This window comes from Telmatherina bonti (assembly GCF_933228915.1).
Source record: "Telmatherina bonti genome assembly, chromosome: 16".
Lineage (NCBI taxonomy): Eukaryota > Metazoa > Chordata > Actinopteri > Atheriniformes > Telmatherinidae > Telmatherina > Telmatherina bonti.
The window spans coordinates 14,001,049-14,026,851 of NC_136614.1; the positions used below are offsets into that span (position 1 = coordinate 14,001,049).

The 25,803-nt window shown below is 37.4% G+C and overlaps 2 protein-coding genes across 4 annotated transcripts in view; both read right to left on the minus strand.

Moving 5' to 3' along the window:
• Window positions 1-4,908: 4,908 nt before the first annotated feature.
• On the minus strand, window positions 4,909-21,219 carry tmem214 (transmembrane protein 214). The gene is made up of 17 exons (XM_079255199.1): window positions 20,981-21,219; window positions 13,853-14,046; window positions 13,446-13,596; window positions 13,218-13,352; window positions 12,926-13,008; window positions 12,617-12,722; window positions 11,821-11,902; window positions 11,420-11,521; window positions 10,408-10,549; window positions 10,122-10,213; window positions 9,985-10,033; window positions 8,779-8,886; window positions 8,562-8,679; window positions 8,358-8,454; window positions 7,351-7,519; window positions 7,019-7,170; window positions 4,909-5,974 (listed from the first exon to the last, which is right to left on the minus strand). Exons 1-17 carry the CDS (start codon window positions 21,132-21,134, stop codon window positions 5,848-5,850), a joined length of 2,061 nt encoding a protein of 686 aa, XP_079111325.1. The 5' UTR covers window positions 21,135-21,219; the 3' UTR covers window positions 4,909-5,847.
• A 1,011-nt stretch (window positions 21,220-22,230) lies between these two features.
• LOC306767453 (microtubule-associated protein RP/EB family member 3-like) overlaps window positions 22,231-25,803 on the minus strand; it is an 11,404-nt gene continuing 7,831 nt past the window's right edge. For 2 of the 3 annotated variants that reach the window (XM_079255474.1, XM_079255475.1), the window contains 3 exons: window positions 25,034-25,170; window positions 24,674-24,826; window positions 22,231-23,748 (listed from right to left, as the gene is read on the minus strand). In XM_079255474.1, coding sequence (XP_079111600.1) covers window positions 23,680-23,748; window positions 24,674-24,826; window positions 25,034-25,170 — 359 coding nt within the window. In that variant the 3' untranslated portion in view covers window positions 22,231-23,679. The remainder of the gene's footprint in view (window positions 23,749-24,673; window positions 24,827-25,033; window positions 25,171-25,803) is intronic. The other variant, XM_079255473.1, reaches the window with a different exon arrangement.

Below are 25,803 nucleotides of genomic sequence, written 5' to 3' on the forward strand. Positions count from 1 at the left end.
TCTGCATGTCAGATTCTAATAAAAAAAAAAAAAAAAGTAACAATACATGAATTGAAAGTATCTGCTTTGCCATAAAAATACGCTAGTAGTGATTTGTATTTCTGGAATTTCCATAAACAAAATCACTGTTTGGGTTTCATAAAAAGTTGCGGTCTGCAGAATGTGAAAATCTTGATTACATGGAGGATGCGGGCATCGATCCCGCTACCTCTCGCATGCTAAGCGAGCGCTCTACCATTTGAGCTAATCCCCCACTAGTGCTCCTGCCGCTCACAGTGAGAAATGATATTACGTCATGTGTGACATTTTTTTCAGTATGACAACAAGGAAAGACATATATCTCGTAACTGTGACATACTGTACCGACTTAGATTATTGCATAACCTACTATTGAGATATTATGTTTGTAAGAGCATAGCATATATATGTAAAACAAGGTTGAACATTGAGGATTGTTTCTACTGGGTAGACAATGTCCAATGCAGTGTTTGGCAGTGTTACGATATTACTTTTTTGGGGAAAAAAGGTAAAGTATTACACTTAAAATATCAGTCGAGAAATAATTTTACTATATTACTATACTGTAGCAATGTTTTTTCTTGGGTTACCCGAGCTGTGTTTTCCTTGTGTGTAATTCTACACGATAAATTAAGAAATGGGGAAGTAAAGGAATATGTTTAATGTTTAATATTGATAGAATTTAGTACAATTTGATTTGAGTTACTTGTCAATCCCAGTTAAATACTGTAGCAGTAAGGACATTATAGTTCAATAGGGTTATACTTTATAAATGTGTTACAATTTTTATGAAAATAAGAAGCTTAGTTTAAATTTACTTATAGACTTTTTCAGTAAGAAAATTAAAAAAAAAAAAGAAAAAAGTCACTGGAGGATGCGGGCATCGATCCCGCTACCTCTCGCATGCTAAGCGAGCGCTCTACCATTTGAGCTAATCCCCCTTTAAGTACTCTACACACAGGCAATTGTTGGATATACATAGTGTTAGAGGAGACGCTCATTCAGCAGTGAGGGGGAATTTGACAGCGGCCAGCGTAGCGACGCCCCTCTCTGACGTCATATGTGGGCGTGACCTACTTAACTGTTGTGGTGGGCGCTCTCCTGCCTCTGACACCGGACCAGACCGGATAAACAAAGGTGGTGGCAGCGCAATAAATAGAAAAACTTATTACAATACGCACAGGGGACATTGAACTGTCAGCTGTGAGCTTCTGTCCATATTATTTACCAAGAGAGTTTACCTGTGTTATTCTGGTAGCGGTTTATATAATACCTGGTACCGCACCAGACACAGCCTATGACGTCATCAGCTGGCGAGACTATTACTGGCTCACCTCAACAAGCAAGTAAACACCTTTCAGGACCCATTTCAGTTTGCATATCGTAATGGACTTGGGGTTGAAGATGCCATCATATACCTGCTCCAGAGAGCACACTCTCATCTGGACCATTCAGGCAGCGCTCTGAGGGTCATGTTCTTTCCTTTCTCAAGTGCTTTTAATACCATTCAGCCTGCTTTGTTATGTGAGAAGCTCCACAAATTCCAGGTGGATTCCTCCACAACCACCTGGATCTATGACTACCTCACAAACTTTTGTGAGACTGAAAGGTTGCCACAACCAACGGAACCAAATGACTACAGTCCAATTTCCCTGGCATCTCTCATCATGAAAGTCCTGGAGTGACTCTTACTGGCTCCCATCAACATGCAAGTATACACTTCTGAGTTTTTTGTATTATTATTATTATTATTATTATTATTATTAATAATAATAAACCTACATAAAATGAAACATTCTAGGCACAATTTCTTGCCACTGTGTATGCAGCAATATTTGGGTTGGCTCCAATAAATCTCACTCAGAGGTTTTTTTGGAAAGTTGGCAGCCCTGGTGTTACAGTCCAGACCATTGTCCGGACAGCTGTAACGAGTGGTCCCTGCCACGAGGGGGCGATACGGTCAATGGTCAGTTTATCCATTGAACAACAGGTGAGCAAACGACTATGGCTAAAGCACAATAAAATAAAATAATAAATAATAGCCTTTAATTAAGTGCCTCTTAGTTCCAGAAAACATAAGTGCATTCAAGCACAGAATGAATGAATGCAAATGGTTTGAATTATCTAAAAGCAAATCTTACAATATAAAATAAACATAGAAGGGAAATATATCATCACTTATTGGAAATACAAAGGAGAAAAAAAACTGCACTATTCTCAGTCTTTGGAATTCTTCTCTCCAAAAATATTTAGAATAAGCTGACTATTACTTAAAGTCTCTAAAACTGATTACAAATAAGAAAAAAAAAGGTGTTTCAGTGACTGAGACATTTAGAAACCGTCACAAAATTTAATGTTTTTGTATATTGCACATTATTTTGTAGTCTGGCACGCTTTGTTTTCTTTATTATTCTTTATTCTTATATGTATTTATTTATCTTTTTCCTTCCCCTTATCTCAAACTTGGTATTGTGGTCTATTGCCTGTTTACTACATGTACATTTAAATAAAATATTTAAAAAATTGAGGGCAACATTACAGAAAGAAGACTGATATTTTGATTTTACCCTAGCAAAGAAAACACAACAGCTCCTTCGAGCCAATCACGTTCAAGAAATGTTGAAAATGTTGAAGAGGCCGGCCAATCACGTCCAAGAAATGTTGAAAACGTTGAAGAGAGGCTGACCAAACACATTCAAGAAGTGTTGAAAATGTTGAAGAGGCCGGCCAATCACGTTCAAGAAATGTTGAAAATGTTGAAGAGGCTGGCCAATCACGTTTAAGAAGTGTTGAAAATGTTGAAGAGGCTGGCCAATCACGTTCAAGAAATGTTGAAAACGTTGAAGAGGCTGACCAAACACATTCAAGAAGTGTTTAAAATGTTGAAGAGGCTGGCCAATCACGTTCAAGAAATGTTGAAAATGTTGAAGAGGCCGGCCAATCACGTCCAAGAAATGTTGAAAACGTTGAAGAGAGGCTGACCAAACACATTCAAGAAGTGTTGAAAATGTTGAAGAGGCCGGCCAATCACGTTCAAGAAATGTTGAAAATGTTGAAGAGGCTGGCCAATCACGTTTAAGAAGTGTTGAAAATGTTGAAGAGGCCGGCCAATCACGTTCAAGAAATGTTGAAAACGTTGAAGAGGCTGGCCAATCACGTCCAAGAAATGTTGAAAACGTTGAAGAGAGGCTGACCAAACACATTCAAGAAGTGTTTAAAATGTTGAAGAGGCCGGCCAATCACGTTCAAGAAATGTTGAAAATGTTGAAGAGGCTGGCCAATCACGTTCAAGAAATGTTGAAAATGTTGAAGAGAGGCTGACCAAACACGTCCAAGAAATGTTGAAAATGTTGAAGAGGCTGGCCAATCACGTTCAAGAAATGTTGAAAATGTTGAAGAGAGGCTGACCAAACACGTCCAAGAAATGTTGAAAATGTTGAAGAGGCTGGCCAATCACGTCCAAGAAATGTTGAAAATGTTGAAGAGAGGCTGACCAAACACGTTCAAGAAGTGTTGAAAATGATTGAAGAGGCCAGCCTATCACGTTCAAGAAATGTTGAAAACGTTGAAGAGGCTGACCAAACACGTCCAAGAAATGTTGAAAATATTGAAGTTGCCAGCCAATAATGTTTAAGAAGTGTTTAAAGCTGGGGAAAGGGTTGAAAATGTGGAAGTTGACAGCAAACAACGTTTTGAAAGTTATGCTATGTTAAATTAAGCTATATATGTTATTGTATATTGCACATTATTTTGTAGTCTGGCACACTTTGTTTTCTTTATTTTTATATTTATTCATTTGTCTTTCCCCTTACCTTTTCTCTTTATGTTTACAAAGTTGGCATTGTGGTCCATTGCCTGTTTACTACATGTACATTTAAATAAAGTATTCAAAAAAATTAAGGGTACATTACAGGAGAATATCTATTTCAATTTTACCCGAGCAAAGAAAGACAACACCTCCTTCGAGCCGGATTTGAACCAGCGACCTAAGGATTGCCATATTGAAAATGTGAAAGTTGCCGGCAAATAACATTTTCAAAGTTCCGCTATGTTAAATTAAGTTTTCTTATGTGTGTATATTCTGTATACATAATAAGCTCTTTACATTCTATCGACTACAATATTTCTTTTTACATATACGCACACTTAAGGGACTTTAATGAGTTAATAAATTCTGAAATGGGAGGTCAGTCATCCAATTTCTGCTATGACTCCATGTTCAGCATTTCCTCAGGTTTATCAGCTTCTTTAAGAAAAAAAAAAAAGCTAAATATTAACAGAAATTACCATTGAATTATATGAGAACAAAATGCAGAATTACATTAATAGCAAATGAGATGTTGAAATATTTTCAATACTCCCTATTAATGATTACAGACGTTTGTTTCAGTAAAAACAACCCTTAATATAAATACATGTTTTACTTCACGTCACTATTTTCCATCTCATCTGATGAGGCCAAGTCACGTGATCTTCCATGCAGGCCACAGAGCTTAGTGAGTCTTCGAATCCTGTTCACTGCATAATAGTTGCATCATATTTGACATGAAGACAGACACTCCTGAGTAAGATGTGATGAAATCTGTGCGGAAGTGTCCAAAGAATTAAAATTGCTCTAAGCATGGAAGAAAAACATTGTAAATCTGTCCATAGTGAATAAAGAATTAAATGTTTAGCTCTTATAGAATGTACAATTGTGGAAACGCACATATTAAGTTCACTCTGGTGATAAATGTTGAAACAACAGTTATCACCAGAGTGGATACAAGGAGATTACTTTAAAAAAAAAAAAAAAAAAAAAAGGGTTGAAGTCTTTATTATAAATGATTTACATTACAAACTAAGACATCAGTTGTTGCCATATCCATCTGATCTCATGTGCAAGGATGGTCATAAATGTTTAGCTTGCCCAGAGGAGAGGTTTTGTCATGTTACAGCGTACAGTTCAGGATGTTGGCACAGATCTGGTCAGATCCCATGAAAGATACAAAGTTTGCTGAGCCACACAGAAATCAAGAACAGCGTCAACCAAGTAGATACCCACAGTATTTCTTGCGGCTTGGTGAGCATTTGAAGCATAATAAAAAGGTTTTTTAAAAAAAAAAAACAAAAGCAACGGAGATGAGACGAGGCAATGACAGGAACAGCAGGTGGGCTGAATCTTCTTCTGGTTCAATCTCTTCATATCAAGTCCTCTGAAGGAGGCAACCCTCCAGTAAATTTTCCTCCTGTTTCATGTTTATGTGGTTTCATTATGAACAGTTTCACACCTGATGATGGCTGAGTAAGAAAATGTATTACATATCATATGGTCCTCAACATTTTACATGAGGTTTTCAGAGGTTTGTTTATGGTCTTTTCCCTGCTCTTTACCAAGTTTCCTTGTTTAATTTTTCTTATTTAATTATTCTTAAATAAAAAAATCATTTATAAATCTACAAACCTATATCTGCTATAAATTATATAATCTCTTTATCCAGGAGGTTAAGCAGCAGCTGAAACCTGCAGTAGAAAACAGAGAGAGAGAGAGACAAAAATACGACCTCGGCTTCCAGCAGTGAAGAAAAATTAGTAGAAAACAAAACAAAAAAAAAAAAAAACATCCATACAAACAGTGATAAATTTAAATCGAGCCAAAACAAGAGACAAAGTCCTTGTGAGGGATTTTGTTTTTTTTTCTGATCCCAAAGTGTCCCAATCACGTTATCAGAGGGGCCAAAGCACTGGAAGGCAGCCTCGCACCGGGCCAGGGAGCATATGTACAGTGTATCCCTGCACACACACCGTGTGGATACTGTGTGTGTAAATTAATCCGCATCTCTTGCATTATCATGCTCGTGTCAGCAGCTCCTGGGCCCATGTCTTAATGGCTGAGGTCGTGTGCTGGAGCAGTTGCCATGTGGAGTTTGTAAAGGACAGAGCGTGGCCCTGCAGACATGACATCGACACCTCCCCGCTGCAACAAACACAAACAAGTATAGAGTTGGTTCACGTCAAAACAAACATCTCATTCATTTGAAAGCCAGGACTTAGATGCAGCGGTGCAGTTTTAATGATTTAAACTCTATAGGTTTATAATATGGCTGCAACATTCCACACAGAGACACTTTGTCTCAGCTTCTTGTCACTGGTTAAGAGCTTTGAAAACAACTTTATGGCATTAAACTGCACATCTCAGCTGCAAGACTCTTCTTTGTTCATGAGTGTGTAAAGAATAAGGAAACTGATTAATATAGGCTGAGATTAAAATGCAACCTTTATCCATTTTGAGGGGAAAATAAATCTATTTATAAATCACTTAATAAATCCATGAATTCATTGAACAGAATCATCTAGAAAAGGCAAAAAAAACAAAAAACAAACACAAAATCAATAGCTCTCGCCTCATTGCACATTTTGTAAGAAAATAAAAACAAACAAAATAAAAATAAAACAATCAACCTTCTGGAAGAAAAAAAACACACAAAAGAAAATAACCAAAAAAAAAAAAAAAATCCTGTAAATTTGACAGGTCAACAGTGGTTCAGTTGGATCTAGTTTTACTTTTAATTTCCAAAAATGCTTTATGACCCAATATTTTTTGCAGACTTAATTACAGTCAACAGAATTTAGCCTAAATATATAAAAGTCCTGAAAAATTACATTAAAAAACTCAGTCTGGAACTTATCAATCATTTAACATAAATAAAATTTAGACATTTAAGTTTGTTCGTGTTGTAGATTTTTTTAATCCTGATTAAGATGATCAAACAAAACTGTTGATATAATCTACACAGCTTCTATAATAATAAAAATAAAGAAAAAAAAACAACAACAATAATAATAATAATAATAATAATAATCATAATAATAATATTAACACAAAGCTACCTGATGTGCAAACACACTGATATTCATCCAGTTGATGCAGCAGTTTGCAAATTTTTACTTATGAACTGGTCTAACTGGTTCCGACACACTTCACTAAAATGAATAATTCATTGCTGCTGAAAGTACTGACTTGCACGAGTCCTGTAGGTTGGTCCACGCTCGTTGTAGCAGGTCAGATATGTACGCCAACGCTGGCAGGACGTAATTCTGATGGATGAAGATGAGGAGCTCCTTTAAGTACGCCAACAGCTGGAACACACTGTCTGGAGTGTTGGTGTTCACCTGAGCAAGAACATGGAGGTAAAAGCAAATGTTGTAATTACACAACACAACTAAGCAAGTTCCCAGTCTATGTTAATGTTTTAAGTGAAAAATAATTTGCCTTAAAGACTGAAAAAAAGAACTGAGTCAGACAGAAAAGGAGCTGATGAAACAGCAAGAAGTAAAAAGAGACCATCTTACCCATTCTATGACCAGCGGCGTGCTTTCTTTGACCCAGACGATAAACCGCGTTGTGTTTTCAGAGATGGAAACAGCTGCAGCTTTCGTCTTTTCTAAACCTTGTTCCATTACTGGCCCCAATACCCGCACACACTCAGAGTAATAGTAAGGCGTACTTGTCTCCAACCAGCTACAAACAAACAAAAACATACAATTAAAAATTTCATATTTTGTTTGCCTGACAAAAACTCAGCAGGTTCTAAGAATAAATGTTAGTGCTGCAAATCCTTGTTATTAAATCAGGTATGAAACACTCCTGTCAAATAATTTGAGAAACTAAATCAAATTTAAAAAAAAGGGAATATTTGTTTACATCTGACAGGTTTTCCCAATGGATTGGGTAACAAACATATAAGCTCCATTATCACACCATTAAACATTACATCAGACATGGATGGCAGAAAATTTTTCTTCAGCTTCAAACTGAAGAAATTTTTTTTTTTGCATTTTGTTCTTCTCCTGTACTGAAAAAGAACTGAAGTGTGACCGTATGACCAAGGTAACGTACCATGATCTCAGCGTACTGTTGCACCACTAAAGCTGAAATCCAACCAGGGTTTTATCTGCTTTATCTGGCAACACGTTGTTGCTTTGTACTGATCACGAGCAACTTTGGCCTTCATTCTTTTTATGTCAGTATGTTTTCGGTTTGTTTTCGTAGATCTGATCACTTGTACTCTGACAACATCAAACAATCAGATAATTGTAAAAATAAATCAATAAAAAAAAATATAAAAACACTGAGCAAGACAAAAATCTCCGTAATGGTCTCCGTTTTGCTCTGACAAAGGATAGGAAAGGACTAACCAACTCGTATAAAGGGTGTAACTGGAATAGTGTTGTAATTATACAAATGTAGGAAGTCAGAATACTGCTGTGCATGTACGCATAGTGTCAGATTTCTGTCCAGTTTCATAAAGAGGCAGCAAACGTGAAGCAAGCCAACTGGCTCTGGACCATAGTCTTACCTGAAGCCTTGCTTTGAGTAGACTGTTATTTTGCTCCAGGCCTGCTGGGACACAGCTGTGACTCCTGTCTTCTGCAGATACTGGGCAGTGGTGGAATCTAAAACGCCACAACATTTACTGCAACAATAATCAGGCTAACAGATGTGTTTACCAAAAATAAGAAGAAATAAGAAGACTCGTGACTGCAATGAGGAAACAGCAGACCTGCAACTGAACCGTGGGATCGGACGTCATGGGCGATGAAACCAGCGGCAAACACGAGCAAAACCATTAGCAGCTTTAACCAGGGGAAGCCGTGACCACGCATCTTTACCTGAAGAGTCTAGAAACACAAGATATAAATAATTAGCAAAGCAAAGCACAGTTTCACATCCAAGTTACAGCTTCACTACAAAACAACTATTTCAGGTCCAAACCAAACCTGGCACAGGCTATTGCACTCTTGGAGGTCTTGAGATTCTGTTGCATCCTTCATCTCTTCATTGGTCACTCTAAAAGACTGGATTGTTTCTTCAAGGTTCTTCCGTAACTAGAGATTAAATGAAGAAGGAAAAGATGATCAACAAGATAAAAATAAAAAGCCTCATGAGGGTACATATAAGCAGAATTACTAGCATGCTTTTAAAACAGCTGTTCCAAAACGTTTTGACTCTGAATGTAAAACTTGAAAAATATCAGAAACTTAATAAGGAAAACAAAGTGGTTTTTGGGTTTATTCAGCTCACCATCGTAACAAAGCACCCACATGCCCAAAATCAGCTCCTCTTGCTTAAAAAAAAAAAAAAAGCCTAATTCTGATCTTTTTTATATGGTATGAGAAACAACTATTCTGTTTCTGCATTAAAGCATTTAAAAAAAAACAGCATAACACATTCATTCTGACAGCCCTAAAAAAAATCTTTCATTTGATAAATTTATGGAAGATTTTTTTTAGAATGACGTGGTGACTTTCTGAAATCATCTTGGGAAGCTCAGTTTTGGAAAGGCAGCTTCAATGAAATGTCTACAAAGAGGTCAGTTTGCTTCACGACTAGGGCTGGGCGATATGACCAAAATCTCATATCCCAATCTCGCTCATTTTATATCCCCATAATGATACACATAACGACGTAAAATTGTTTGTGTAATTTTGTGTCAGTCATCAGTTATGTGTCAGATGTGCTCGGCAACGGCAGCAGTGATCTCCTTCCATCTGCGGGAACTTTGGCCGTATGACGTTTCACGGGTAAATGCCTGTTGCAGTGTTTGCGTCTGGAGTTTATTATGAGCGCTTTCGCCTCCACTTGACAACGCTTTTGCTTGTTGACTTTATTCTTTACTCTGTATTCTCTGTCCTGATTCTTGTGGGAGCAATAAAATTAGTTAGTGGTATCGGAGTCTGTTGTCGGGACTGTGAGCTAGTCTGTTGTCAGTTCCACATTTGTCTTTTTATATTCAAACTGCAACCATGCAACAGAAATTTCACCTCTTATGAACAAGCTCATCGGTTTGAGGTTGCCTGGTCATCTTTTAGTGAATTATTCTGCTCTGAAACACGTCTGCTACCATTTGCTCCATGTTAGTTTATATATTGCAGCATGAACGCCGTGAAGCAAATCTTGACGTAAAATACTGCAGTAAATCATACCTTTGGAGGAAGAATATTCCAGGACTTCAATAAGTGGTTCAATAACAGACTGGAGAGGAAAACAATAAGTTAACAGCTGTTGCTATCTGTATAATTCATGCCTTAAATCAAATAAGTTTTTTTTTTTAATGCATTACCTAGACTGCGGTAGGTGTTTAGTGTAAAGCTGCCTCCACACTCCTAAACTCTGGACATCCACACACAAACACTCCGTCATACTGCTGAGCAACTGCAAAAGAAAACAGGACAAAGCAAACCTTCACTAAAACAATGATGAAAAGTTGACCACAAATGGGCACATCGTCACCTGACAGCGACAAAATCCAGCAAGTCAGGCAATGAAATTAAACTGCAAACAAACTCTGAAACTCATTTGATCGAGATTTTTTCTTTATCAACATGCCCTGGATGTTCTGCTCTCACCTCTCTCTTCATGTCGTCTGGACAGTGCGGCGTGGCTCTGGACAGAAAAGATGGCAGGTATGTGTGTAATGTGCTCTCAGGTTTGGCTCCAAATGCAAGGACCTTCAGTCGAGGATACAAACGCCTTAACTGCTCCTGTAAGCTGTATGACAACAAACACACGTAGACTCACTTTCATGACATAAAGTGCATAATCCATAAGTAATGCTTGATGGCACGTAGACATTTTACTTATTTAAATATCTACTTTTTTTTTTTTTTAAATTAACGCCTTTTATTGATGAACTCAGCAGTGTTTGATGTGCATTTAGAAAATGTGAATGAGACAGGGTGATGGGAAATGGCAGAAACCGTTTTCCCATCAGGAAAAAGACTAAATAAATGTCTGACAAATAGAAACATTAAATAACTGCACAGCTTTTTCTGGTTTGAGCCCTCTGAATCACAACCATGACCGATGTTGGGTATACCAACATCTTCTGGAGAAACTGTCCAGCAAGTTTTTGACATATCTCTGCTCCAACACACCTGGCTTGGAAGTAAATGGGTCCAACAACCAATGGACATATGCACAATGACTGACCAGTTTGAGTCCGGTGTGTTGGAACAGAGACGCATGGAAAACCTGCAGGATTGTGGCCCAAGAGGACCAGAGCTGGGCACCACTGGTTTAATCCGTTAAAACCAGTTGATGGAAATGTGTACGACTCACATCTTCATTTGCTTTTGGATTGCATTAAATCTCACCCTGGGATGAGAAAGTTAAGCCTTTTAAATTCCTGTCAAAGATCTGAAATGAGTCAAAGCCATGCTGCCAGTCTGTTCTTTTAGTTACAACTTGTGGGTGTTTAATTAGCTTCAATTTGGCGTTTAACATCTGTGCAAATCCTGGTTTTACAGCATCCTATTCCTGCACCACATAGTTATTCTGCACACAACTCTTAATAAGACAGGATTATTCAACCATCAATAAAAAAAGAAAATAAATTAAATTTAAAAAACACTCATTTACCTTTGTGACAGGGCATTCTTAGGCATGAATGCAAAATCAAGTAAAGGAAAGAACTCCTTTGGACCCATGATGCCAAATCCCTTTGTTAAGTTTGCATGAAGTCTAAAGGCAAAGAAGAGGAAATTAAATAAATACTTCTAAAAGCCCAAAGTAAGCACTGTCAATTTCTGTTTAAAAAAAAAAAAAGAAAAAAAAGGATGACATGTTTAAGTTATGCTCTAAGAGAAAAGAATTATGATGTTTGTTATTTAAGACAACAGGAAGAATAAGGTGTTGCTGTGGTCTTGTATACACTAAAAATGGAGACCTCAGCAGTATTAAAAAGATTTTTGTCTAGGAGAATAACACCAGAATAAAATAAACAAGATAAATCAGGTCACATATTTCTCAGGCAGACTTACAGGAGAATTCTCTCTAAATAAGCGATGGCGTAAGAGGACAGGGACTTCACCCCCAGCACAGGAAGCATGATTCCCAGCCACACTGTAGCAGAAATAATAATAATAAAAAAAGATGAAACATGCATACATATTCTCCTTTTAATTTTTACTTATGAAATTAAAAATCTGAAATATTATATCCTGAGTGTTTATAGCCTAAACTGAACCACCAATGAGCAAACATAAAAAAATCTCCCATCGAGTGAAAACTATTAAATTTCCATGTTGCATGATAAGCTTTACTACTCCCATTGCATTAGAGAGCAAATACATCAGTAAATAAGCCTTGTACATGTGTCAAAGTCTGAGGGTCAAACAGAACACTGATGGGTATTAAGTCCCTCCTGCTGTTTTTGCTCTGATTAAATATCAAGAAAACTCAAGGGTTATTTTTGAGAACAAGTCAGTTGTGACTTCCTTTGCCTTTAGGGAGGCAAATGGTCTCCAATAAGCTTATTTTGTAGGTGAAATATGTTATGTAATCTTTAAGAAAATCCATTCTCACTGTCCCACATACTGCAGACTCACAGCATATCTACCACACAAAAGAAAGAAAAAAAAACTGAGCACTGTGAGTGGATGCATTATTGGACTAATGTGCACTGTTGCTCCAGCCAGAATTTCTATTGACACATATTGTTGGGAAACTAGGAGAAAGGCTGAATCAAGGCAAACCTGCTCCAATACAATCCAGAAGATAGAAATAAAGTAGCCTATGGGTTTTTATGCGCCTTATTTGTTATTCTCTACTTATTACCTCTTAGTCCCTGGCTGAGGTCATAGAATCCAGCTTGACCCAAAGCCCACATGATGGTCAAGCATTTCACTGGACGGTTCTGAACTGAGCGCAACAACTCCAAATACTGGAGAGGAAGACGAGAGGGTGGATTACAACATCTCACTGCAAGATTATTGCAAAAGAGTAAATCCTGCTCTCTACGTGTGCGATTAGGAAATGAGCTGGCAAAGCAAATGCAGCCAGTTTTAAGAAAAATAAATGTTTAATGTGAAATAATTCAAAGCGGTGAAGGGCAGTGTTGTTATAATTAGCCACACACACACTCACCTCCGGCAGGTTCTGGGTGGCTATTTTGGGTTTGTCCTGCAGGATTGCCTGAATGCAAACTCTGTAACCATGAAGAGGTTCTCCTATAAAAGAAACAAGCTTTTGTTTTACATTAAACCACAAACTGTGATGTTGTTCTGCTTTGTTCAGATGTTTTGGCTGATAAAAAAATAGCCCTGGCTCAAGTTGGTTCCCCCTATCCTTTGATTCCACTTCAACCTTTCATAATACTTGAAATAAACTGGAAAACAAGTAGCAAAACATAGATAGATGTGGCTCCATATGGCTTTACCCGACTGTCTGTCCAGCTCCCTGAGCATGCTGGAAACACAGTAGTCGAAGAATTCCTGCAGATTGTTGGTGCAACGTCCGATCAGGCCTTTGATGACGCCCCTCAGCTCCTTCCCAGTAAGGCAATATGGATAGTCTGTGGAATAAACAAAGGTAATTGTGTGACACTGCAAAGTAATAACTGTAGTTTTTTGACCACGTAAAAAGTGAAAGCCTAAGCCTGACTGACCATGTGTATAGCTGCTTAGCGTGGGCTCCTTCTCTGGTGCAGCCAGGTGGTAGTTGAGGTATCCGGCCAGGTCTTTGACCCAGACTGAGGGGTTATCAGGGAAAAGGGCCTGACTGTGAGTCAACTGCTGTTTCAAGTCCCCAACATCCAACTAAAGACAAACCAGGACAGCATTAACATGAAGCTTTTACTCTCAGGAGACATCTATTTAACAAAAGAAATGTTTCCCAGCATGTGGCAGTAATTTAACGATGCCACTGTCTGTAAATATTTAGGGCTGTAAAAAAACATTATCTTTATTTCATTAGATGATAGAGATCACAGAGTTAACACACCAATACCAGAGATGATAAAGGTCATTTTGGTATGAAAGTAGATGTGTTAGAGGACAAACAGGATCTACTCACAGCTTTAAAAGCTTCCTCTAGAGTCTTGTGAGTTGCAGGTGTGACTGTATTGCTGGAGGGAGATTTCTTGGATGGTTTACTTGAAGAGGACTTCTTGCTTTTAGGTTCTGCTGGCGGTGGAACCTGCTCCTTGTTCTGCTTCTTTCCCACTTTTTCCAAGCTGTCGTACATCGTCTCTGACATCTTCAGGGGTGCTGATGAATAAAGGAACAGTTGTTAGAAAGCTGCGGTAAATTGGACCGTCTTTCTGAATCTCTTGTAGTTTTCTGAAACACTTTCTTCTGTCCACAGCTTGAACTGAAAAATTGAGCCACTGTGTGAGACAACAAAACGTCTCTTTTAGGTTGCAGCTTATCCCACCAACCCTCCCATCATGGCTTACGCAATGGGCTGACATCCAGAAGAATATTAGCAAAACCCTCACAGGGGGATTTACAAAAGACTACAAGCAGCAACATCACTCTAAGTATTCCTGTCTGCTGTACCCTTTTCCAACTAGCTGAGATTCAATTAGAACAAGACTTTCAGTATATGTCCACTGCAAATACCTTTAACATTGTTTTGATCAGCTATTGTTGGGGCTGTAGAAGAAAGATTTCAATCTTAACCATTATCATCTGGTACTTTCCAGTTATGTATTCATTTCAAAGCATCTGAGAAGACTGTGGGTCCCCAGAAGCAATGAGAAAATGATAAAAATCTGCTATTTTCAACTACAGTTTACAGCTATGACCTGGGGTGAAGAAGCAGGATTAGTTTCACCCCATAAGGTAAGGTCGTTGATGGCTAGAGCACATGGACCTTGCATGAGGAAAAATGCTCTTCATGCTAGAAAAGTTCTGCTTTTAAAGCAGCACGTTGGACTCTCCTCATTCCTTGCATAAAGACATGTATGATAAACAACTGTAGGTCCAAGAGGCTGTACGCATGAATCACTGTTGGAACCACCCACAAACTTGAGAATCTGCTGACAGAGGTCACCAGTTGTTCCCAGATCGTTTTGCCGTATACATTGCTATGAAATCTTAATCTATATCTGGTTTGTGTGTGTGTGTTGGTAAAACACAGGGCTATGACGCAAACACAAGACTCATTTTCTCACAGTCTTACTACTCCATCTGAATTCAACATAAACTTTGTTAACATAACCATCATGGTCTTAAAGTGGGACGCTTCATTGTAAAAAAAAAAAAAAAAAAAAAAAAAAAAAAAAAAAAAAAAAAAAAGCCAATACAAAATACAACTAATAACTACTTGTTTATTAATTTATTTTTGTTATATATTGGTGTAGATTCTCATTCATCCAGGTCAAATCATAGGACTACTTTTTGATCAGAACACTTACGGTGTGTTCAGACCAAATGCGTTTTGAGCATCAAGCGTGGCAGGTTTCCATGTAAAATCTATGTGGAGGCGCGGCAAGGTCTGAACGTTTGGTCTGAACACACCGTTATTGCTGTTTGAATGCTTGACAGGATCAAGACCAGATGTGTTTTGACCGTGCAGTAAGCATTAAAGTGGTAAAAATATAATACAGCTAAATAATAATAATATCAATATCTAGTCAACTATTTTTTAAATAATCTTTACTAACTTGTGGTTTTTAGCTCAGATATAAAATTGATCATTTGAATCTTCTTTTCAGCAGAAGTAGAAATCCAAAAAGTGTTAATGATCCTTTGGATTTTTTTTAAAAAAACACCAACTTGATGTTGACATTGGAGGTTTCAATTTACTGAAAACTAGATCCTGCTATTCATCATCCATTAACAAGCCTCACTTTCTCAGTAGTATAATCATCCACGACAACCAGCATAACTTTAACCAGAGAACAGTTTCAGCTGCACTAGCCTTTGTACTATTGATCAACTCCTGGTGGAGTTACAGAATTCAGACAATTGCATTGACACGAGAGAAATGAACACTGGTGTGATGTGAAACAAGCAAAACAGGATTATTAATATCATCAGAAGTACTTTGTGTTTAATTTGGCCTCATACTTACAAAACCAGAGCAACATGACAGACTAGAAAAATTTTAAAATGTCTCAAAATGTTAAAATGATCAATTATATTAAAAATTAAAAAAGAAAAAAAGTTTAAAAAGTTATGTTAAAAATCAAAATGTTAAAATTAAAATGTTATCAAGTTTGCACACATGCAAACTAGGGGTGGGAAAATTGAGCCAAATTATTATTAAAAAAAAAAAAAAAAAAAGAAGAAGATTTTTTTGCTTCACAGTTTTAAAAAATATTTTTTTCCCCCAAATAAATAAAAAATAATCCATTATAAAAAATTTTGTCATTTTCATTGTTTTAATGATCTTTTTACATGTTATAGCAACAGAATAATGATCTGGATACTATGTTGTTTTTTCCTAATTTAAATCACGAAAAATGATGAGCAAATAAAAAGTCTATAAAAATCAGCAATATCGAAGAATTGTGAGAATCGCAATTTAAATCGAATCGGAACAAAAGCATTTTGTCACAGCAAACAATTACTCGTATTTGATGAAAATATTTTATTTTCAGTGGGTGTCCAATAAGGAAATAAGTAATTTTTCATTTAAATGCCAAGACTCCCACAGAGAGGGAAACTACACAACATTATGAACTGCAGAAGAATACGATAATGGCAATATTTTTGAGGAAATGTCACCAGGCGTCTTCATAAATCTCAAACAAAAAGATGAGTGTTTTCTGAGGTGACTTATGGGGAAAAATGCTGGGAGACTTTATGATGACGCTGACTTGAAGTTTTGGCTTTCCAGCACAAGACAACTCAATGCAAAAGGAAAACACTACCAAGCTTTTGCTGCAACAGACGATCAAAGACCAGAGTTGCCACAAAGTCTGGCGTCTACTTTTCTTGGACTTTCTGTCATCACAGTACTGGTGGGATGTAATCTGAGGAGGTGCACACACAGCCCATTATGGGGTCAGATTCTCACACCAACAGAGAAGAAACTCACTGAACGCTTCACATCCAAAAACACAGCATATTGCTTTCGGCTGCAATAAAAAGTCTTGTTCATCTGATCGCATAACTTCCTTCATCTGCTAGTCTGTCAATCATTTTTTAACACAGTGGTTGTTTCATAACAACAAATTATTATGGTATAAATTATGTTAACTGAACAGAAGCCAGTAAGACCCAGTGTGATGCAAGTCACATTTTCCATAATCCAAGGCTTTTTTCTTACCTCCACCAATGAGTTTGTTTTTACTGGTGTTTATCTGTTTGTGTTTCAAGATAACTCAAAAAGTTATGGAAGGATTTGATAAAAATTTTCAGGAGTTGTTGGAAATGTGAACAGGAAGAACAGGTTTATTTTGGTGGTGATCTGGATCACCGTTTGGATCCAGGAAGTTTTTTAAAATACCGTGGCGGAGCTATGCGTTCTCAGAGTGTTTTTCTAGCTTGCAGCTTTTTCCACCAACGATTTTCTCTTTCTCGGCTGTTTAGTGGGAGGAGGCAAATAAACCGAGCCAGGTTGGGGAAATCAATCCTACATTTTTGCAGCTGTGAAGAAGCTTACGAATTATAAGAAATGAACAACCACAATTCGGTCTGAACATTTGGATTGGTCAGAGTTCTTACAGATTTGCAGTAAACTGAGGGGTCTAAGTATATTTCTTATTGTTCATGATTACAAAATGTACAGACTACTATCAGGACGGGGAACCACTTTACCCAGAGTAAAAGAAAAATGTATCTGAGCAAGAAAACCTACCCCAGCTTAAAATGTTTTAATTTTCACACGAGAATTAAATGTATTCATGACACAATCATAAATAAACCTTTTAAAATTTCCACTTGCATGTAAACAATGACAGACATGACCACCTTGGTTAAAAGTAATTTGAAAATTATAAAATTGGATCATTTTGGGATATGTCTGAATTTGTCGCAACACACTGACTTCTCTAACCATAACTGATACAAAACCCTTTGGCTGAACCGCAGGGTGGAGGATAATTTTAAACATTTAAAAAAATCTGTTACAAGTCTCATGATCAAGTGCTGAAAAACAGATTTGACAAAACGGCTTATTGGCCATGTAGTTATAATGGTAACCTGCTTTTTAAAAAAATAAAAAATAAAAAAAATAAAATAAAAGGTTTACTTTGTCAGTAGCTATTAAATCTAGTGCAATATTTTCCAGGAAGAAATGTGTTGTTTTTTCTCTTTACTTCTTTAAGTCAATGCCTTTACACTGCTTTCCACTGGCACAGTAATAATCATCATTATCGGACAGATAGGCAGACTTTGGACAGTATGATTCAGAGGTCAAAGCAGTGTATGAACAAATCGCAACACTATTGTGAGAATATGTTGAAGTATCTGCTGTAAACAGTTTTTTTTTTGTGACTTCTGCCAAGTTTACTGAGAGGAAAATATATTTATCATTATAAATGAAAATAAAAAACAAAAAAAATCAACTGATTAATTTAGATCATCATTTTGGTCTGCAGTGTAACAAACCCCAGAAAGCTCTGGTGGCGGTTCGTTGTGCATCAATCAGGACAAGATCTTCTCCTCTGTAGACAGTAGTCATGGTAACTTCAAGCCGCTGCAGCAGAGATGGCAAAATAAGCCCAGCTCTTCAATGAAGGAGTGTTTGTGAAAAAGTGCATGATGAAAGTTTGCAAGTCCAGAGGAGAAAATAAACATTTTCAAATGACAGCCCGAGCAAAAACACAGTAGCTAAATGCTCAAGTGATTTTGCAATGATGGTGTTCATTGTCATATCTGGAAGATTTTTCAATAAATATCGATGTTGGCCTGCAAGTTTTTACCGATTTTAACTTTTAGCTGCTGTGCTCTGCTGAGGAAATTGAGGACTCATCCAACCATAAACACATACAAGAGCGGAGTTTTATGACAAAACTAAATTATTTACTTTTAACAGCCTCAGATTTGTGGGGCTGTTAAACATAAACTAATTTAAGTGTTTAATATGGAAGAACAAAGGTAACATAATGAAAAGACTGAAAATAGATACAAAAAAATGCTCCATTTTTAAGTAAGGCCTCCAACTGAGTCAGCTGACATGATACAATAAATTAAATCAAACTAGAACTGGAACGTCACAGCAGTGGGACACGTTACCTGAATAGTTAATGCAGCTACATGGTTTCCCAGCTACACTTCAGGATCTAGACTGTAGGGTAGTTTCACAGCATCCATTTTAAAATGGTCATGGCCAAATTGTGAGTGAGTGAAAACGGGAAATTATGTGTATTTATTTGTAACTATCTGTATCTTTAATTAGATGAATAAACTACTCAAAAATCCAGGGAAATTTGGCTTTCAGGTGACATTTGAGGAAGACATAAGTTTACACTCTGTAATGATCTCACAGATTTTTATGAGATTCAGGTTTGGAGAAAGTGCAGGCAAACTCAATTAGTACAAGGTATCCCAGTCTCCAGCAGCTGTTCCCTAATTGATGCAACTTTGATGAAGTGGTGCATTGTCTTTCACTAAGATGAAATTAGGCATGCATTATTCGTACAGGGCCACAATTACTGGCCAGATGATGTTATTCAGGTAGTACAGGCTTGTTACTGTATCATTCATATGACCCACCAATACCATCACCAAAGGCTTGTCTGGTTACAACAGTGGCTGTTGCATGGCCATGATTTTTGCTCAACGTGAATCTGCTTTAATCAAAGAACAGCATTTAGGCTCACTGGTCCTTCATCCAGAGTAAATACTCCCTAGTCCATGCAAGACAATGACCCCTGTGCCTCATGGTGTGGTCAGGTACCCTTGCAGACCACACATACGTTAACAGTTTTGAATGGTCTGATGTGACACTTGGGTGCACCTAATCTCCCTTAAATATGCCTGGTCTTGAGTGGCATTCATCATCCGGTTCCACAAATCACTGTGAAACTTGCTGATGACAGTCTGAGCTCAGTGGCATCATCCGTCGAAGAACATCCTGTTTGAAGCCTCACTTTATGGTCTCATGATGTCAAAATATGAACAGCATTAGTAGGACTTTTTGAAAACCCCTAGCCGAATCTTGTGTGATCCATGATTTGGCCATTTACTTACAAAATTTTAGAGAAAGGAATTAATTATCATCAAGAGTTAAGTAGTTGAAGACTATTGTTAGTAACAAATTAATATGCATTTAGTGCAGTGATCTTTAAAAACACTGATCTATATTTAAGGTTTCATATAATATGAATAATATTAACAAACATTTAAAAGTACAAAAGTATTTCTCTCTTTTATCTTATTCATAGAAAACAAGAGCAACATGCTCTGTCTGACAATGGTTGCAAAAACAAGCTACATGTGACTGATCAGAATCTTTTTCACCTAGGAATGTATGCCAAGAATGTCTTATCTTGTGCTCTCAAAATGCATCAACGCACAAGAAAAACAGAAATCATTTTAATCATATATCTGAATGGTATAATTCCGACTTAAAACAATTACCCACACGCAAACAGGAAGGATGGATGGAAAACATCGGCTTTAAATCGCCACGTCGTTAATCGACACCTACAACAGTGCCAGCTGTCTTTGTAGGTTCAATGTAAATAAGTACAATACTGTTGAACTAAAATATATATTTCAATAAAACTCCACCGAGGTGCAGTTTCAAGGGCAGACTCTACAAGCTAAAAGATTAACACATGCTTCAAAGACGTGGCTACTTGAGGATGACGTTGCTTTGTTGACACATCAGGGGAAAAGCTGCTAACGTGCTAACACATGCTAGCTTATTAGCTTATTCATTTATACACGTGAGAACCAAGATGCCACTAATGTGTCAGTTGGTAATTAATATACAAGTAGATATACTTCAGTATTACCACTCAAAGCACTTTTAATAAAACCTTAACTGGACAAACATTATATTTTTAAATAAAAAATAAAAAAAATTTTAAAAAAAAGTATGCGAATGTTAGCCTGAAAAGCTCGCGTGCCAAATCTGATGGAAAACTTCCTCTTCTGCAAAAATGTCCTAAATAAACAAGTTCACACTGAATGTTGGATTACATGTGAAGACAAAGCTGTCTTTAAGTCTTTTAAAAGACATTTTAGTCACTAAACCGAGGGTTCAGTGAGCGGCAGCCTGCAGAAGGCCGTGTTTACTTACGTCTTGCTGGCTGCTGGTTAGATTCACCCAGAGCTTTCCTTCCCCCGCCGCCACTTTTCTTGTCGGTTGCGTTCTTCGCTCCTCCTGAGCTGTTACTTTTCTTCCCTTTCTTCACAACCTCCCACTTCCCGGCAGAGCCATTATTAGAAGCCATGTCTCGAGTCCAGATGGGCTGTTATTAGTTCGGGATATCGTGACTTCCTGGCTCCTTACTGTTGCGGGACAAGAAGATGAAACGCTCCGTCGTCAGCGGCTCTGATCGCTTTACTGTCCGCGTGCCACGTGTCTTTGTCGGCCTGACGTCAGAATGATGCGTTTCAACCGTTACGTTTCTCTGAAGTCGAACAAGTTCCTACATGTTTTATTTTTTTCGTACAAATACATAAAAACTTCAGGTTTATCAACTATACACATCTTAAAATCATCCTAAGGAATGAAAAAAAATACATATTTATATATATATACACATAGTTTAACTGAATTGAATAGACACTACAGTCTATGGGTGTAACTATCTGGCTTGTATATACATTTTGTTTCATGTCCAAACTGCTTATATATGCTCTACATGGGCCCAACATAGGCCCAAAGTGGGCTTGGGTCCCTGGGCCTGAGCCCATAATTAATGAATGAATGAATAAATGTATGAGTGTGCGATTGTGTGTGTGTGTGTGTGTGTGCTACTATCTGGCTTTTATATACATTTTGTTTCATGTCCAAACTGCTTATATATGCCCTACATGGGGCCTATGTATGTATGTACGAATGTATGAATGTGTGTGTGAGTGTGTTTGTATGTATGTATGTATGTATGGATGGATGTGTAACAGTTTTGTCTGGCTTGTATCTGAGGAACGGGTGGCAAGTAATGGCTGCAAATGACTCATTTAGTATTTGGCACCAATTTCCTGGATCTTCATCAATATCTTCTATTTGACTAAGGAGAATGCTTAACTAAGGTCTGCAATAGACATATTGATCCTTTCAGAGTCAATCTACTAATCTTGCTCATTTGTGCTTTCCCAGACAACTCACCCTTGGTCCCAAACCATTTTTAACAAGTGGAAGCACTTTGTTAAGCAGCATGGCATGTGTGAGATACTATGTATGGGGATGCAATATAAGTAGTCGCTAATCTGAAAAAAAAATAAATAAAAAAAATAAGACCACACAAAATAAAACCATATAACCCATAATTTCAACAAAGAGTGAAACAGTGATGAATCCTCTTGAAACCTCAGAGCTTTATTACATATCAGCAGAAACTCCAAATGATGCAAATTTATCACGTGGCTGCAAAAGTAACAAACTGTGAGAGGATCAGAATTTGTTTTTCCTCCGAGACTGGTTCAATTAGTGTAAAATCACACTCAGTCCGGCTGTCATTCACAATAAACCAAACCTTCTTTTGTTAGCAGCCCTACGCAACATATAAAAACTCAAATACGACAACAGAGGAGTAATGATAGCAGCTAAAATGTTTAACTCAATTAACATAGTCAAACATTAGTATTAAGTAGTTTGTAGTGTACTGTCTGTCGTGTTAATTGTCTTTTTTTCCCCTTTCTTTCTTTTAATTATTTGTTTATTCATAGCCTGGTATTTGCCTGATAAATAAAGTTTACACTGACACCTCTGACTTGGCCTTGAAGAATTAAATGGAAAAAAAAACAGAAAAAAACCCCACATCTCTTAAAAACAAATCTACAAAATATAAAATAGCATCTTCCTGTATCTCTCTGGCAACAGCCAGTCACTGCATGTTGGCATTTTGGATCATTTCAGTCTGTTTCGCTACATTTAGTGCAACCTTTCATCTCCCCAAATCCAAACGACATTTTTTTCAGAAACTGTATAGAGCAGATTAAAAAAGATAAATAAATAAAAACATAAATACAACATGATGTCTCCTAAACAAGCTTTCAGGACATGACAAAGCTGTCATGTTACAAATGAGCTCTCTCTGATGAAACTTGATGAGTAAAACATGTGTGATGTTTTTACCTCAGAACAATGGCTTCCTTTAAGCAGGTACTGTACACGTGAAAAGTTCAGTCAGTGATATGTCTGTGAGCTAAATGCTCACATCATACGTCATTATATGTTACAGGATTAAAAATCCATGGGATGAGTCTTTCTCCTACAAAATAAAACATTTTATAATCTCACCTTGTGAAATTTACAGCCAAAATATCAAAAGGACTGAAACAGTTTTGTGTAAAACATTGCTTGGTTTCATATTTAAACCCTGGAACAAACCTTGAAGCATGTTAGTGTGTCTGTGTGGTCACAGATCAGAGTGCATGATGGGAGAAAGTGAGCTGTTCGTCAGATATACAGATTCACCGTCAGCTCCAGTGCTGCATCTCTGTTATCATATTGCAGTTAACTTCAAACTAGACAGACTAACGAGCTAAACTAGTCCTGCGTTGAACCCGTGCACTCTGATAACTGGTTAGGATTAAGCCGAGCCAGACTGCTGGGTCCTGGTCCAGACTGGTCTGCGTTTAGTGTCCTTTGGAAGCTGGGCTGTACAACAATGCCGTTGTAGATTTGCGCAGCCACAGGAAAGGTGGGAGAAATCAGGGGAAATTGTAAAAACGAACTTATGAGGATGAAACAAAGAGGGGGTAAAATTACATGATGGACTGAGTAAAAGATGGGGGGTGAAGAAGAATGATGAAGGGGAGAGGAAGACTTCAAAACTCCTCTTGGTCTCCTCGTGTTCCTTCATCAATTTCATCATCTTCTGGTGGTGCAAATCCTTCCTGCAAAACAGAGTTTTTACCAGTGTTGAAGCTTCAGATTGTGCTGCAGCGGAGCCATAAAATAACAATTCTTTTAGTCTTCGCCAACGTTGATTTCATGAATTTGTTTTTATCTCGACTGCATTTCAGATTTCTTTGCTACATTACATCATTCTGCAGTGTCTGGGATAAATAAGCAGGTATTCTAGCAGGGAGTCAGGTCTGGACTTCAGAGAGCTCCTTTATGTTGCTTTGTATATAAAGCTCACTTCAAAATGCAGTTAACACAATAATCTGATGTAGCATGGTCCATACTGCCATCCGTTTAGGTTGCATAATAATACTGGATTTATTAAAAACAAAATGTAAATAGAAAATGAAAGGTTGAAGTCAGCTTTTTGAAGTAACTAAATTTCTCCTGGATGAAGGATACGCAAAAATAAACAACTGTGGAGTTAAATTATTACACAGGAACAACAATGCTCAGACTTCACAGAGTAAAAACATCACTGGGCATTAAAACAGAAGTGTGTAAGAAAAAATGAAACCTGCTCTGACTAAAACATCTAGTATCTGATTTTCCCTCTTCAACATTTAACCTTAATAAATAAATAAATGCACCCTTAAACACAGTACCTTTTGGTGAACATTACATAAATAAACAACACTTTTAAAATAAAACATGAGGGTTTTATAGTGGATTTCTTGTAATAATAACCCCCAAGTCTGTAAACAGATGTGACACACAGGAAATCAGACTGATCTGCTGTGTATATGAATTTCTTTCTAAAACCATAAAAATGTTTTTAATGAAAAACTTATTCCAACTATTAAATGACATATTATCTAACAGAGTACAATACAACTGAATAAGTACTGCTCGGTGCTTTGATTTGGTTTGAACAAACACTGGGATATATCCATGAGTGTCGTGCACTGCACTTACCTCTGTAGCGTATAGTACGTCTATGATTTTGCTGAGGACAGGGCTGCTTTCATTCTCACTCTCCTGGCAGATCAGCTCAATATCTCTCAGTTTTCCGAAGTAGAAATCCCTCTCCTTCTCCAATCCGTCTATAGTCAGTTTCATATCCATGATCTATGACCAGTTTCAGCCGAGGAGAGAAACATAATAAAGGCAGTTCAAACAGCAGAAAGGTTGGATGGTATTCACTGCACGATGCTGTAATAAATATTCTGATGTGGCATTTACTATGAATGGCTCTATTGACCACAGATATGCATGAAACAGGAAGTTACATCATCATCATGAAACATCTGAACAGAAAAGAGCAGCAAGCAGTACCTGCTGGTTGAGCTCTATGAGCTCAGCATCGCCTCCATTTCTGGTCATGGGAGTGTTCTTGCGTGCTGTTGGCATGTTGATCTGTCTCTGTGGAGTGGGGACACTTTTCGGTGCTGTGGGAGACGTTCTCATGGGGCCTAAAAGGAAAACAAGTTTATGTTTATAAAAACCACAATAGTTTGGATCTTGTCTAAAGCTTTTAACAAATTTCTTTAGCATCAGATAGAATAATGTCTTTCGTCTTGTATTTCACGTCACCTTTCCTGCGCTACATGTATAAACTCAAGTTACATTTTTTGCTTGACTTTTTTCTCCTTATATGCTGTTGCACATGGTTGTTGTGAGCTATCAAATGTTTGTGGGTTTACAGATGTGAACCCAGTTATTTGCATGACCCATGAATGGAAACTCCTTTTAACTATGTCAACCTAAAGACTGCCCAGCCTTCCACAGAACATTATTTACACAAATGTCACAAGAAGCTGTTTTCTAACACAAACAGCAGAAACATCTGGGGGATTAGGTTAATCTTTTAGCTTCCACACGTGCATGTGACAACAGAGGACTCTGTGTTTGATGCATTCTCACAAATAGAAGTACTCCAGAATGGTGCTCATGTAGAAGATGCAGGACATCTACTCTACCACAGCACACGGCAAATGAAAATGGCTTAACTTGAATCCCGAATTACCCATAATTAAGACTATTTTTTGTTTTAACCCTTAATGCTATGTTTTAAAGGTTAATATTAATAATGCATTAATTGATAT